The sequence below is a fragment of the Hirundo rustica genome, chromosome 27, assembly GCF_015227805.2.
Source record: "Hirundo rustica isolate bHirRus1 chromosome 27, bHirRus1.pri.v3, whole genome shotgun sequence".
NCBI lineage: Eukaryota > Metazoa > Chordata > Aves > Passeriformes > Hirundinidae > Hirundo > Hirundo rustica.
Window position 1 is genome coordinate 2278151 of NC_053476.1, and position 14703 is coordinate 2292853.

Genomic DNA, 14703 nt, shown 5'->3' on the forward strand with positions numbered 1-14703 from the left:
CTGATCCACCTCTTGCAAGGGCTCTCCCAGGAGGTCCAGCAGCCCCAGGGCTGGGTGTGACCCCTGCTCCAGTGAGTCTGAGGGAACAGCTTCTGGGTCAGCTTATAGACTGAGGCAGAGTTCATGCCCAGGAGATAAAGGACCCATCGTGGAATGAAAGGAAAAAACCAGCTCAGATTGTTCCAAGATTTACTAGGGATGTCTAGGAGAAGAACCACACTTGTGTGGCCATGCCCTGCTCCTGCTCAGTGCAGGATTTCCTGTCTGGCTGAGGGCTCTGCTCTCTGTGCTCGTGTGTGCGGGAGCGCGTGTGCTGCAGCTGGAGTCACAGAGCCCTTGTGCCCACGGTGCCAGGTGCCACTGGCCTGCTTGGCCACCTGGGCACGTGTGAGCTCACCTTGAGTCCTGTCAGCCAGCACACCCCATCCTTCCAGCTTTCCAGGCCCTGGAGCACTGCATGGGCGTGTTGTGACCCAGGTACAGACCCAGCACTTGGCCTTGTTGAGCCTCCTACCACTGGCCTTGCCCCATGGATCCAGCCTCTCCACAACCCTCTCCAGAGGCTTCCCACCCTCCCAAAACCACCATCCAAGCTGGTGTCTGCCAACTTACTAACCCCCCACCCAACTCATTGGTGAAAGAGACTAAAAAGGACTGCTCTCAGCACTGAGCCCTGGGGAACAGCAGTTGTGAGGGGCCACCAGCTGGACTGAACTCCCTTCCCCACCACCCTTCACACTCAGCTGCCCAGACTGGTTCTTACCCCGTGGAGACTATGCCCATCCAGGCCAGGAGCTGCCAGGGTCTCCAAGAGAGCAAAACTCAGTCAAAGGCTTTACTGAGCTCCAGGTAGATGATATCCACAGTCCTTCCCTCACCCAACAGGAGAGATATCTTGCAAGAGACCAAACTGACCAAGCAGGACCTGCCTTGCCTAAACCCATGCTGGCCAGGCCTGATCAGGTTTTCCTGTACCTATCATATGATGGCACTCGAGATGATCTGTTCCTTTTCTGGCACCAAGGTCATACTATCTGCCCCTCCTTGCAGGTGGGAGCCACATTTGCTCACCTCCAGTCAGCTGGGACCTCGCCAGAGAGCCAGGACTGCTGACAAATGACTGCAAGTGGCTCGGTGAGTGCTACCACCCCCTCAGTGTCACCCTGGTTTTTCTGAGTTTTTTAGAGCCTTTTGAATGTTCATACAATGGAGTCAGACCTTTTAGCTACTGTACAATATTAGAAGCAGTTTCTACCTTTTTCTCACAGATGTAACATAAACAAATCTTTTGTTTTTCATTCTCTGTCCTTTGTTTGCATATTTCTGACCTGAAAACAATTGTAACTGACAGTTGGTCTGGCCACTGAGGCTGAGGGGTGATAACTCCAAAAGCCAATCTTCAGCCAGACCCACAAATGTATAAAAAGAAATAAACAACGAGGCTCTCTCTCCGCCCTGACTCAGCTTGAGCTGGATCGGAGAAAGTCTCTGCCCTGCGAAACTTCTCGTCTCTCGTGTGATTGCTTTGCGTATCACAATCACACCTCAGCACCACTGCGTGGGTCCCATCCAGCCCCACAGGCTTCTGTGTGCCTCACTTGTGTAGAGGTCACTGCCCAGTTCCCCTTGGACCACGGGGCTTCATTGTCCTCTCCATCCCTGTCCTCCAGCTCAGGCAGGTGAGTACCCCAAGAACAACTGGTATGAACTGCAGCATCTTTTTTGGGTTCCAAGCGGGATATGTGGGAGCCCTCACCAGGCATGAAAAGGGCTCGAAAGCATGGGTGTTAACAGCAGAGACTGCAGGAATGAGGCTTGGCCGTTTCTCAACAAAGAGGGGCGGCAGAGCACTCATTGTACCTTGCAGCCCTCATGGGCAGGTTCAACCAGCAGCAAAGCCAATATCCTAGATACAGACAGAAACACAGATGCTTGTCTAGGATTTCAGCTTCAGATTTACAAATTTTTAAGCTGTGAGAGAGGACAGGGTAGTCACAACATGCCCCAAAATCTTGGAAAATGGTCCCAGTCAAGTCTGAACTATGTGGAAATGAAGGGGTACAAGGAAGGAATTAATTTAATTTAATTAGGAAATCAGTGTCTTACAATTTGTGAGAGAATGTGCAAAGCAGACTAACAATACAAATGGTGCAGAACTACAACTGGTACAGAATTAAGCCTTGCTGTCTTAATACTGTGTTGCAATTTAGCAGTCAGCCCAGAGCTGACCCCAAAGCAAGGCACGAGTGCAGATCACTCAGTTCTGCCAGAATGAGACCAAAACTCCAGGATCAGCCTGGCCAGAGACATCACATGCCCTGGTGCCTGGAGAGGTGTGGCTATCACAGCCAGACACTGGACTTGCCTGTACGAACTGTTGGAGTTGCTACTGATCCAAAGTGCCTCAGTGTGTTCCTGCCCATTGCCTCTGATGGGGGACCAGTGACTGCAGCCACTGCTGGCACACACAGCCCCTTCAATGCCCAGGTAATGCTAAGATTCAGATGGCAGTAAGAGGGCTAACTCCTAAACTGGGGATGCACACAGGGAGATACAGGGGGAAAGCATCGCTCACCCTTTCTGGACGAGGATAAGGGAGTGTCAAAGGGCAGGGCTCCCCTCTTTCATGGCAAAGCATGTGAGCTCACACAAACAGCCCAGCCACCGAGGCCTTAAGCCACAATGTCCTTCAGAGCTGCGGGCAGCTCAGGGAAGACGAAGCGGTACCCGCTCTCCAGGGTGCGCTTTGGCAGCACCCTCTGTCCCTCCAGCAGCATGACCGCCCGCTCTGCCCCGAAGACGGCGCGCACAGCCCAGGCGGGCACCGGCACCAGCGCCGGGCGCCCCAGCGCCGCCGCCAGCTCCTGAGCAAAGCGGCCATTGGAGGTGCCAGGCGAGGAGGGGGCAACGCCGTTGAGGATGCCTCGCACAGACTCCTTCTCCAGGGCGTGGCACAAAATCCCAGACAGGTCCTGAATGTGGATCCATGGGAAGGGCTGGAGTCCGGAGCCCATGGGGCCTCCAAGTCCCAGACGGAAAGGCAAGAGCATCTGAGAGATTGCACCACCGTCTCGACCCAGCACTACACCTGTGGGGAGAAGAGAGTGAGACCCAAAGGGCAAAAGCTCCCTTCACACCCAGACCTACAAGCAGGAGAATCCTTAGAGGGCTGGACCACAAGACCCCAACAAGAGAGGCAGAAGAGCCCTTTACCCACCTCTTCCCACTGTTGCCCCAGCAGTAAAGCAGCCACCATTAATAAGCATGATGCCCCATCTCACCTGATCTCACCACAACGCCACGAGTTGGGCTCCCAGGAATGAGAGCTGCAGCCTCCCACGAGCTCACCAGGCGTGAGAAGAAGTCAAAATCCCCTCCTGGACTGTCTTCGGTGTACTCAGCTGTGGGGCTGGGGCGGTAATAACCTGCAGGGGAACAGCAGAAAGGAGTCAGGGTTGAATGATGACACCAATCCCCCCCTGCCCCATCAGACCATCTTCTCTGCCTCCAGGAGCCCAGAACTCCTGTGAGGAAAGGCTGAGAGAATTGGGATTGTTCAGCCTGGAAAAGAGACCTAATTGCAATCTTCCAGCACCTGAAAGGAGCCTACAAGAAAGAGACTACAAGGGCCTGGAGTGCCAGGACAAGGGGAAATGGCTTCAAACTGAAAAACAGTTTAGACTGGCTATTAGAAAGAAAATCTACCCCGAAGGTGGGGAGGCTCTGGCACAGGGGAGAGGCTGTGGCTGTCCCTGGATCCCTGGAAGTGTCCAAGACCAGGCTGGCCAGGGCCAGGAGCAACCTGGGATAGTGGAAGGTGTCCCTGCCCATGGCAGGGGGTGGAACTGGATGGTGTTAAAAGCTCCTTCCAACCCGAACCATTCTGGAGTGAGCTCAATCACTCCACCAGGGACACCCTCACATGAACAGCACAAGGGCTCTGACGGCAATGCTTTTGAGCTGCCAATGTGCTCTGCAGGTTCAGTAGGATGCACGAACACTCAGGCAGCCCCAAAACCCAAACAGGCCTGCAAGCAAGACACTGAACTGGCTGGAAGGTGCCTGCTTTAATATTGGGCCTCACAGAGGATAAACCATGACAGTTTAAAGACTGCAGCAATAAGAAAGTTGGAGATAATGCAGAGGGTTTCAGCTGAGGCCTTACACAAATCGATTCTACAAGGCAAACACAGAAAAGCTTCTGCCCTAATGACACCAAGACAAAGCACAGGGATCCAAATTCCTCTCCAGCAGTACTAAAAATCTTATCAAGGCTTGCCTAAACAGAGTGACATTGATGGCAATAAAGGTGATAATTCAAGGCAACACCCTCCTGAGAAACTGTGTTTCTGTCTGCAGATAAAACCTCTCCGGGTCAGCACGAGTGATGTCCTGGCCAGGCCCAAGCAATACCTACGCCAGTGACGAGGACCCAGGCCCGGGGTGGCTGCTCAGCAGCAGCAATGGCTTTGGCCAAGGTCTTCGTGGTCTCCACCCGGCTGCTGATGACCTCCCTGCAGAAGGCATCACCCCATCTAGGAAAAGGGAGAAGCAGGCATTAAACACCTCACAAGGACACCCCAGGAAACGCTGCCACCAAGGGGGACCCCAGCCAACACCAGCTCACAAGCACAGGAGAGGTCACGGGAACTCCCCTCATCCCAAGGAAAAGGGAGGACATGTCATCTTACAGCATAAACACAGGGGAACTTAGGAAGATGGTGACTCTTCACTTCCCTTAAAAGCTTGTGGGGTTTGGAATGCCTTTGGACAAAGTCAGCAAAGGAGCTAGACACTAAAGCGGGCACTCCTCCTAGAAGTCAGACTTTGGTTCTGACTTTGCATTATCAAATGTAGGCACAGCACCCAATGCCCTTTTGGAAATGTGAAACCAATTTTTCTGGCCTGCAGCTGTAGATCCAGGAGAGAAACTTTCTTCCAAAGGTCTCTCCAACCCTACCAGGCCCACAGAAATGAAAATGTCAACAGTTGGTTAACTCAAGAGCTTCCTGGTCATGTTGTTTCCTCCCTTTGCACATTCTCTGACAACAAAGGACTGTCTTGCCCCCACCTTGTCCCAACAGCACTGTGGAACATCAAGTTACCTGCGGAAAGGGTTGAGGACATTTTCCCCAGCCAAGTTGACCACAGCCTCACACAGGGGCAGCCCGGAGCGGGACAGCTCTTCCTAGGCAGGAGTGACAGAGATATCACAGATCAGCCCTCCCCCTCTGCTTAAGTCTTCCCTGCAGATAAGCAGGGCAGGCTCCTAAAAACTTGAGGGCAGGCTCCTAAAAACTTGAGCCAGCCTCTTCCTGACGTTTGCGGACTACAAGCGCGAATGGAGACGGTTTTGCTCCTTGGAGCTCCAGCAGTACCCATTCCAGTGACTGTGACCCATGGAGCACCCAGCACCCCAAAAGAACATCCACAGGAGCCAGACCTGCCTTGGTAGGGTCTCTCTATGCCATAGAAAGCCAGAGCATGCAGGCTGGTTTCTCAGCCCTGTCACATTTCCCCTCCGGTTATCGCTCTCGTCTCATACCCAGCTGATCCGGTCCTTGCCCCCTCGTCGCGACACATGGGTGACTTGGTGCCCTCGGCTCCGCAGCAGCTGGGTCAAGGCTCTGCCCACGAAGCCCGTCCCACCACCTGGTGACAGAGACAAACACGGCCGTGTCCCTGCGCCATCACCCCCGGCAGCAGAGGCGCCCCGCGGCCCGTGCCTGGGCGGGCATCACCTGAGCCCCGGCAGCGCACCAAGGCCAGGCCCCATGCCCGGGGGGAGAGGCTCCAACCCAGCGGGCAGCGCCCGCAATCCGGGACCGCCTGCCCCTTCTCCAAAACTCCCTTCTGCTCGCCACTCCCGATCCCTCACGGGCCTCGCACTCACACGGGCACCGCACTCACAGCCCGCACTCGCTCACACGGGTCCCGCACTCACAGCCCAAAGTCGCTCACACGGACCCGCACTCACACGGGTCCCGCACTCACTCACACGGACCCGCACTCACAGCCCGCACTCACTCACACGGGTCCCGCACTCACACGGGTCCCGCACTCACTCACACGGGTCCCGCACTCACTCACACGGATCCCGCACTCACTCACACGGATCCCGCACTCACACGGGTCCCGCACTCACTCACACGGATCCCGCACTCACTCACACGGATCCCGCACTCACACGGGTCCCGCACTCACACGGGTCCCGCACTCACTCACACGGATCCCGCACTCACACGGATCCCGCACTCACTCACACGGATCCCGCACTCACTCACACGGGTCCCGCACTCACTCACACGGGTCCCGCACTCACTCACACGGATCCCGCACTCACAGCACACACTCACACGGATCCCGCACACACTCACACGGGTCCCGCACTCACTCACACGGGTCCCGCACTCACACGGATCCCGCACTCACTCACACGGGCCCCGCACTCACACGGGTCCCGCACTCAGTCACACGGGTCCCGCACTCACACGGGCCCCGCACTCACTCACACGGGCCCCGCACTCACACGGGTCCCGCACTCACTCACACGGGTCCCGCACTCACTCACACGGATCCCGCACGCACTCACACGAGTCCCGCACGCACTCACACGAGTCCCGCACTCACTCACACGGACCCGCACTCACTCACACGGACCCGCACTCACTCACACGGATCCCGCACTCACACGGACCCGCACTCACTCACACGGGTCCCGCACTCACACGGATCCCGCACTCACTCACACGGGTCCCGCACTCACCCACCACCACCCGCATGGCGGAGCCGCGCACGCGCACACCGGGCCCACCGCGCATGCGCCGCCCGGCGCGCACGGCGCCCCCCAGCGGCGGGGAGGACCTTAAAGGACCAGCGCGCCCAAGGGTGTGCGGGGCCCGGCAATGGGCTGCGAACCGGAGCGGGGCTGGAGACATCGGGAACGACCCGGGGAACCCTCCGGGAACGGCCCGGGGAACCCTCCGGGAACGGCCCGGAGAACCCTGCGGGAACGGCCCGGGGCTGGGGGCACACTCCCGGAGCAGCCTGGGCTCAGGGCTGCGCCTGGCGCTGCGCTGAGCAGGGCAGCAGCGGGGATGGAGAAGCCGAGAAGCTGGTCAGGGCAATTTATCAGCTCGTTAAAAGCGCAGAAATGAATTCCCAGAGCAGCTGTGGCTGCCCCTGGATCCCTGGAAGTGTCCAAGGCTACGCTGGACAGGGCTTGAGCAGCCTGGGACAGTGGGAGGTGTCCCGGGCAGAGGGTGGAATGGGGTGAGCTTTAGGGCTCCTTTCAACCCAAAACAATCAGAGATTCCATGATTCTTTTATTCTACGAAGTGTTTTGAATACTGCTAGAAGAAAATGAAGAGTTGTGCAGTTGGGAATTGGGCAGGGGCTGTTCTCCTTGACCCTGAACTTCCCTTCTTTCTGACACCTGCTTGCATGTCTCCTTGTGGTCATGGGAAAAGAAATTCGTTCAAGGACGTAATTCTGGCTCTGGGATTGGAATGCGTCTTCTGAGATGCGATGAAACACACATTGGAGACACAGTTTCCTCCTGCAAGCAGCTGGAGCAGCCTTTGCTTCACACAGAGTTGCCTGTGTTGTCAGCTCCTTTTACCTATGTCCTGTGAAGAACAGAGGGTGACGACAGCCTCTAGTCAACATCTCTACACATTGGCTGCTCTTCTGGAGCAGGAACAAATGCTAGAGATATTTCCACCTTTTAGGTGGCTTAGTCCAGCTCATCATCTGTCTTTGTCTGCACATATGGCTGTAGCCATTGCACCATCTGTCCGTCCATCCATCCATCCATCCATCCATCCATCCATCCATCCATCCATCCCTCCATCATCCATCAATCCATCATCCATCCCTTCATCCGTCATCCATCCACCATCCATCCATCATCCATCCACCATCCATCCATCCATCCCTCCATCAATCCCTCCATTCATCCACCATCCATCCATCCCTCCATTCATCCACCATCCATCCATCCCTCCATCCCTCCATCCCTCCATCCATCCATCCACCATCCATCCATCCATCCATCCCTCCATCCATCCATCCATCCATCCATCCACCATCCATCCATCCATCCATCCATCCATCCATCCAACATCTATCCATCCTTCCCGCAGCCGCAGTCTGTCGCTGAGTCAGAGTCATTAAGGCTGGAAAAGTCCTCCAAGGTCGCTGTGTCTGACGGAACACCGCCACGTGAGCTGAATCACTGCACCAAGGGCCGTGTCCCGTCCCTTCCTGGGCACTTCCAGGAGTGGTGTCTCCTTTCACTAAGCAAACACAGCTCTCCTGTAAAAGTGCCGTGTCCTGTGGTTGAGCAAGGAAGAAATGGGCTTTCTAGGTGGAGCCAGCTTGTAAATTTGAGACTTAAGAGATATTTGCACAGGAAGTGGCATCTCTGTGCTTCACAGGACGAAAGGTGGAGATGAGCAGCTGGTTTCTGTGTGGCACATGCTGTCAGGGGGGGTGGGTGAGCTGGAGCTGCTCTCCAAGCCGTATAATAGATGTGTGGCCTTGGCTTACTTAATTGACCTTATTTTTGAATTCTTATTTTTATTCTGGCCTTATGTGTAAGCATCAATTTTTTAAGTGTAATAGATGTAAACTTATTAAATAATTTCATAAAAATCAAACACATTGTCCATTGAAGGATATCCTACATCCTATCAAATATTGTTTAGTTGAAATAATAAGTACTGGATTCTCATAGATAAGTTTCTATTTCCCGCTTGTACTGACCGTATAGAAACACAAAAGACTCTTGAAAGCAAATCCTGATGTCCTTTATTTTACATTCTAAGCATCTGTCTGTACCAAATTGGACACTGTGTTCATTCTCAGTGTCAAGAAAGGTGCTAAAGAAACCCTTTCCTTTTTAACTGTTTTTTCAGAGATTCTTTTACCTCCCTGTTTCGGAGGGTGTAAATGAAAGGGTTTAGCATGGGAATAACAACAGTATAGAAGATTGAGATGGTGTTGCTCTTGTTGGGTGAAGATGTGGCTCCAGGCTGAGCATACATGAAGAACACTGTCCCAAAGAACAAGCAGATTGTCATCACGTGAGAAGAGCAGGTGGAGAAGGCCCTGTGCCTGCTCTCAGCTGAAGGCATGTGGACAATTGTGGCAATTATATAGCCATAGGAGATGAAAACCACCAAGGCAGTGCCCACAATTATTGATCCACACACAGCCAGCATGACGAGTTCATTGACGAGTGTGTCGGAACAGGAGGCGTGGATCACCGCAGCAACATCACAGAAGAAGTGGTTTATTTCTCTGCGCCCACAAAAGGACAAACTGAACGTGAAGCCTGTCTGGATGGTGCAGTTGATGCAGCCTGAGAGATAAGAGCCCATCACCATGAGAACACAAAGCCTTCTGCTCATAATGACTGGGTAGAGCAGCGGGTTGCAGATGGCAGTGAAGCGATCGTAAGCCATCACAGCAAGGAAGAAAGCTTCTGTTGTGCCACAGAGAGAGAAGAAGAACATTTGTGAAGCACAGCCATTGTAGGAAATGCTTCTTCTGCCCAGTAAGAATGCCAGTGCTGCCCTGGGAGTGATGACAGAGGAGTAACAGATGTCCAGGGTGGACAAGTTCTCTAGGAAAAAGTACATTGGGGTGTGCAGGTTGGAGTCCATCCTGATGATGAGAATCATGCAGACGTTTCCCACCACAGTGACAATGTACATTGTGGAGAAGAGAACGGAGAGAAGGAGTTGTGATCCTGGGTGGGATTGGAACCCAACCAAAATGAACTCACTTATCCTGGTGTGGTTTTCCATCTTTGCTTTCAGATGATGTCACAAAAGGGAAATTAGGATGCAGTAGATTGCAGATAGTTTGCCTGGAGAAGCAATTATAGGAGAATAACAGACAATGATATATGAAACATAATAAATAATAAATATAGAGAGGCAGATGGAAAAAGTATAAAGTTCATTAATATATCGTATCTGCAGATTTTTGTCAACTATTACAGGGTAAATTGTAAACTAATAATCCTGTCATATTATCTTCAGTATAAAGAAACATTCTGCATGCAGCTTATCCAACCTATTTTAATTTGTTAAACTTTATAACCAACTAGAAACAGACATTTCCTTCTACAGTTGAAGACCTATTTCAGATTTAACTGGGCAGAAAAAATCTCATACTAGGATTGCAACTAACCCACAAAAGACTGCTCTCCCCTAAATAAAAGAACAAGGGAATGTGTTTCTTCAGATGATGCAAAAAAATTGAAAATATATATGAGCCAAGAAATGTATTAAAATAATGTGGATAATTATTTTAAAAAATCCCAAGTCCATTATTTTAAAAACCCCACGTTGTTTCACGTGAGAAACCATTTCTTTTATAACGGTACTTGAAAAAAAAAAACCTTCAAAACTGAGATTTCTGAAATAAGTTTTCTCTACTCAAATGTTAATTCACAAAATATGTTAAAAATTGACTAATTGACAGGATGTTTCAAGTAATTCCTTTTCAATTCTATTTAGTAATTTTATTTTCATAAGCTAGTTGTCCTCTGACCTAGGCTTGAATATATTCTGTGGGTTGATGTCTGCATTAGAACTCATAGTTTGGATGCCTTTAAATTCAGTGGACAGAGATAAACACTCCAGCTTTAGGATATTTACCGTAGATGGTATGAATCCTGTTTTAAGATTTTTGGATTTTCCCCGTTGATCTAAAGGGAAGTCCAGCTATACTGTCTATGAAAATATGGACGTAGATGTAAAAAGCTGAGTGACAGAAATCCCCATCCACTTACTGGTATTTTGTTTGTTTTGCTGTCATTTCCATTAGATAATTTTTCTTAACTAGCATGTAATTAATCTTTTCAAAGCACTGAATTAATTTTCAACACATTTCTTCAGCCATCCCTTTATGGTCCTTGAAATGTTGCCTCAGCTCCAGGTACCCTCAGCAGCTCTATTTAGTCTTTTGTTCTTATTTACTCACGAGTCTTAGGAAAGGGAAATAAATTTGGAGAAAGGATTTCTCTTTGCATAACCTTGCTCATCAAATTTTTTGGCTAGTTTTCCTGGGGATTTTTGTGTGCAGAGAGCTCAAAGTTAGGCAGCCAAGGTCAAGTATCTAGTCAAAGCCTTTTCAAGCTTGTTGTCTACAGCTTTCACAGCTCCTAAAGCTTCCTCTAGTATCAAAAGAGAGAAACAGATGCATCCACAGTGTGATTCTTCTAGTCTCACCCTACCTGTTCAAAACAGGGGGAAATCAGTCCCTGAGAAGTAGCTGTCTTTGTTAGAAAAGGAATAAAGCTAGCCAGAAGAGAATAAGAAAAAAATAGATTTTTTTTTTTCCCCACAATAATGTAAAAGCAAACATCAAAATCATGTGTCATTATGGTCAGCCATTTAACAGATGTGTGTGGTCTCGGCTTACATAACTGACTTTATTTTTGAATTCTCACTTTTATTCTGGTTTTATGTGTAAGTGTCAATGATTTAAGTGTAAAAGATGTAAACTTATGAAATAATGTTATGATAATCAAACATATTGTCCATTGAAGGATATCCTACATCCTATGAAAAAATGTTTCATTGAAATAACAATTACTACTGCTTTAAGTAAATGGCTTTTTAAAGAGGCTAACAAAAACCTCAGCTAAGAATGAAGATGCTGGAGATGCTTTTTTAACCGGTGAGAGGGGAAGGTTTTTCATTCACCTGAGAAAGTCTCTGGAACTGTCTGCCTCTTGGTTGATCAAATGGAAAGTCTAGAATGCAGACACATTAAATACTGGCTTCCTGTTATTGTACTTAATTTCCAGAAGAATTGACTGTATTCATAAGCCCTGATTACTACATGCTATGTGATGAAAAAAAGAGAAAGCAATTTTTAGTCCCTTTCTGTCACTAAATTTAACAAAGCAAAGCTCAGATTTCACACACCACAAAACACATACCTTGTAACACGGTCATTAAAGCCAGGTTTGGTTTTTTGGAATTCAGGATTCTTGAACGCATTGCCAAAAAATACTGAACTTTTTTCTCCTCAGCTGATTTTTTAGTAGTCGCTCGTAATCAATACAACACTGGCCTTTCATCTGACTGGTTCTGAGGGCATTCTCCTTAGCATGTTGCTTATATATACTTTAATTGGTTTACATAAAAACACCAGGGATTCAGTTTCCAGAGTCCTGGACCTTCACAGCAGACATCTGAACCTCAAATGAGATATTTTTCCCTCGTGCCATTTTTCTTTGCCTGAAAAGGAAGAAAACCATAAGGCATAGAGAGACTAAAATAACAAGGAATAAACCACAAACAATAAAGTGTAAAGCTGTTTCTGTGTGTGTCTTCTCCCCCTACTTTTTCATTGTTTCTTATGCAGAACCCTTCCTGCCCCTTGTAGGTTTCTTTCTATTGAGCAAAACACTGTGGACCTAATCAAGACCTCATTAGGCATTAGAATCTGCTTCCTTCCAGATTATCAAAATAGGAACAGACACAGCCTCCTTCTCCCCAAACAATAATGCGTCTCTTCTCTAAACAAAAGCAAGCTTTCACTAAATGTGTTCTCTTCTCTGTCGGGCAGGGAGAGTGCACTCACCATCTGAAACTCAGGAGTTTGATTCTAGTGAAGGTGCAGCATTTAAGGGGACATTGCTCTGGAGTGCAGCAACCTCTCCAGGAAGGGAAAAAGCACCTCACAACTCTTATTTGGGTATTTCAGATACCCTAGGACGTGGTTGATTTTCAAAAAACAAACTTGCATTCTTCTCAGCACAGGAGCGTCACATTTAGTTACAGTAGGCTGTATTAAATTTTCTTTGTTTTGGCACGTGGTCTTAAATAAATCTACATGAAATAGATGTTTCTGTTCTTGATATAATGGCTTCCTGAATTTTTTGACTGACAATAGATCAATGTCTTCTAAACCCAGACTATCTTATATTTCCATACATTCTTACCAGCCCTGGAGACAGAGAGTAATATTAAGAGAGAAGAAAAGTTTCTTAAAAGCTAAGGCTGGACTTAATCTTATCTTCTTTACTTGTGGGTAGTGGCTTATTTGCAGTACTTTAAAGGCACCCAAACTTGTATTTGCGGAAATGTTTATTAGGGAAACTTCCAGAAATAAACTTAGATGAAAGAGAGAACTTGCAATCTCAAAAGATTTGTGTGAGATTTTTCTGTGTTTTCTCCTTCCCTAAGAACATTTAGGAACCCCTGTTGAATAGGTTATGACTTATTTGTTTCAGGTTTTGTAACAACATTATTATTAGTGTACATAAACCCCATCATAATTGGATGATAATCCTCTTCACAGTGTATTTGAAGGATTTTCCTGACATTATTTCAAAACAATCACTTCAGATTGGTGCTTTAAAACCAGTCAATGTGTGCAGCCAAATCACTGTGTTAAAGGAACCTCATGCCTTACAAAATTTCAATTAAAAACTCACTAAGAAGTACTGAAAGGCTATGGTTTGCACTTTATATATGAAAAATTGAAATAAGAGAAGAAATAGATTAAGTGATTATCGGTGTATCAGTACTTTAATACATTCCAATTAGAATGAAGCGACCCTGATGCTGCAGTGATTTTGTCTTGCATAGGGTTAAATCACTCCACTGTAGCTTGTGTGGGACTAAATTCTGGATTTTTGATGAAAGCCATCTTGAGAACACAGGAATGTTTCAGTTATTGCTGAACAGTGCTGGCACAGGCTGGGAGGAAGCAAGAAGTGTGAGGGGACACAGCTGGGACAGCTGACTCCAGCTGACCAGAGAGACATTCCAGCATCATGCTCAGCAATAAAAACTGCAGGAAAAAGGAGAGAGGGATGTCTCTTCCAAAGGAACTGTTAAGTGTGATCCCCATTTTCTTGGAGATGGCTGAACATAAAAGCATGTGTTATAGATAAATAATGTATTTCTAGGGTGATAATCCATATCCATGGGTGATAAAGGAGCTGAGGGTAGTTTGCTTAGATGTCTAAATAGACGTGTCTAAACTTTAATATTTTTAGAAGGATTCATATCTAGCTGTATCTGTGGCTCTTGATTTTTAATGCAAATCTAAAGAACTACTGGATTATTTTTTTGTTCCTTTCCAAAGGTTTGTATTGTGATGTGTATTCATTTCATGTCAATTACCTGTTTTCTCATAGCAGATTTTCTGCTAATACCTGGATTACAGCCCGCATCCTGCATTTCTGCTGAGAGCACCCCACTATGGTTAAATTTGAGTTGTTCCTGACATCTCTCCTTAGCATTGTGTCCAAGTCCTCAAAAAAGTCTTATTTGAAACAATTGGCAATACATGTATGCACAGACAAGTTTTGTCCAGCTTTCTTCCCTGGAAAACTGAATGTTTCATCTGCAAAACTGAAGAAGTCAGTAAATGCTAGTACAGAGTATAGAATATCAAACACCATGGTCTCAGTCATAAATTCAAACCCAGATTTAATATGGTCACACGGAGGTGCACTCTGCTGACAGATTTATTTATTTGTTTGTTTATTACAGAATATTAAAAGTTCTGAAGCACTGTGATAGTCTGAACACAGAGCAGCTTTCTTAGAGGCACCATTTTGTTTCTAATTGATAATCAGATTTTCTCACAGACGATCCATGTTTAGCTCAGATCCACTAGCTGCGTTTCCAGACTCCTGCATGAGGACATTACTCCTGATGAAATACT

At 48.2% G+C, this 14703-nt stretch overlaps 2 protein-coding genes across 2 annotated transcripts; both read right to left on the reverse strand.

The window, feature by feature from the left end:
- Positions 1-1932: 1932 nt before the first annotated feature.
- Positions 1933-6805, reverse strand: SDR39U1 (short chain dehydrogenase/reductase family 39U member 1). Its single transcript, XM_040087547.2, has 6 exons — positions 6767-6805; positions 5546-5652; positions 5106-5188; positions 4414-4535; positions 3282-3425; positions 1933-3088 (listed from the first exon to the last, which is right to left on the reverse strand). The coding sequence occupies exons 1-6, from the start codon at positions 6780-6782 to the stop codon at positions 2673-2675; spliced, it is 888 nt and encodes a 295-aa protein (XP_039943481.1). The 5' UTR covers positions 6783-6805; the 3' UTR covers positions 1933-2672.
- Positions 6806-8882: 2077 nt separating this feature from the next.
- Positions 8883-9818, reverse strand: LOC120763623 (olfactory receptor 9S13-like). Its single transcript, XM_040087064.1, has one exon. The coding sequence runs from the start codon at positions 9810-9812 to the stop codon at positions 8883-8885; it is 930 nt and encodes a 309-aa protein (XP_039942998.1). The 5' UTR covers positions 9813-9818.
- Between the last annotated feature and the right edge of the window lie 4885 nt (positions 9819-14703).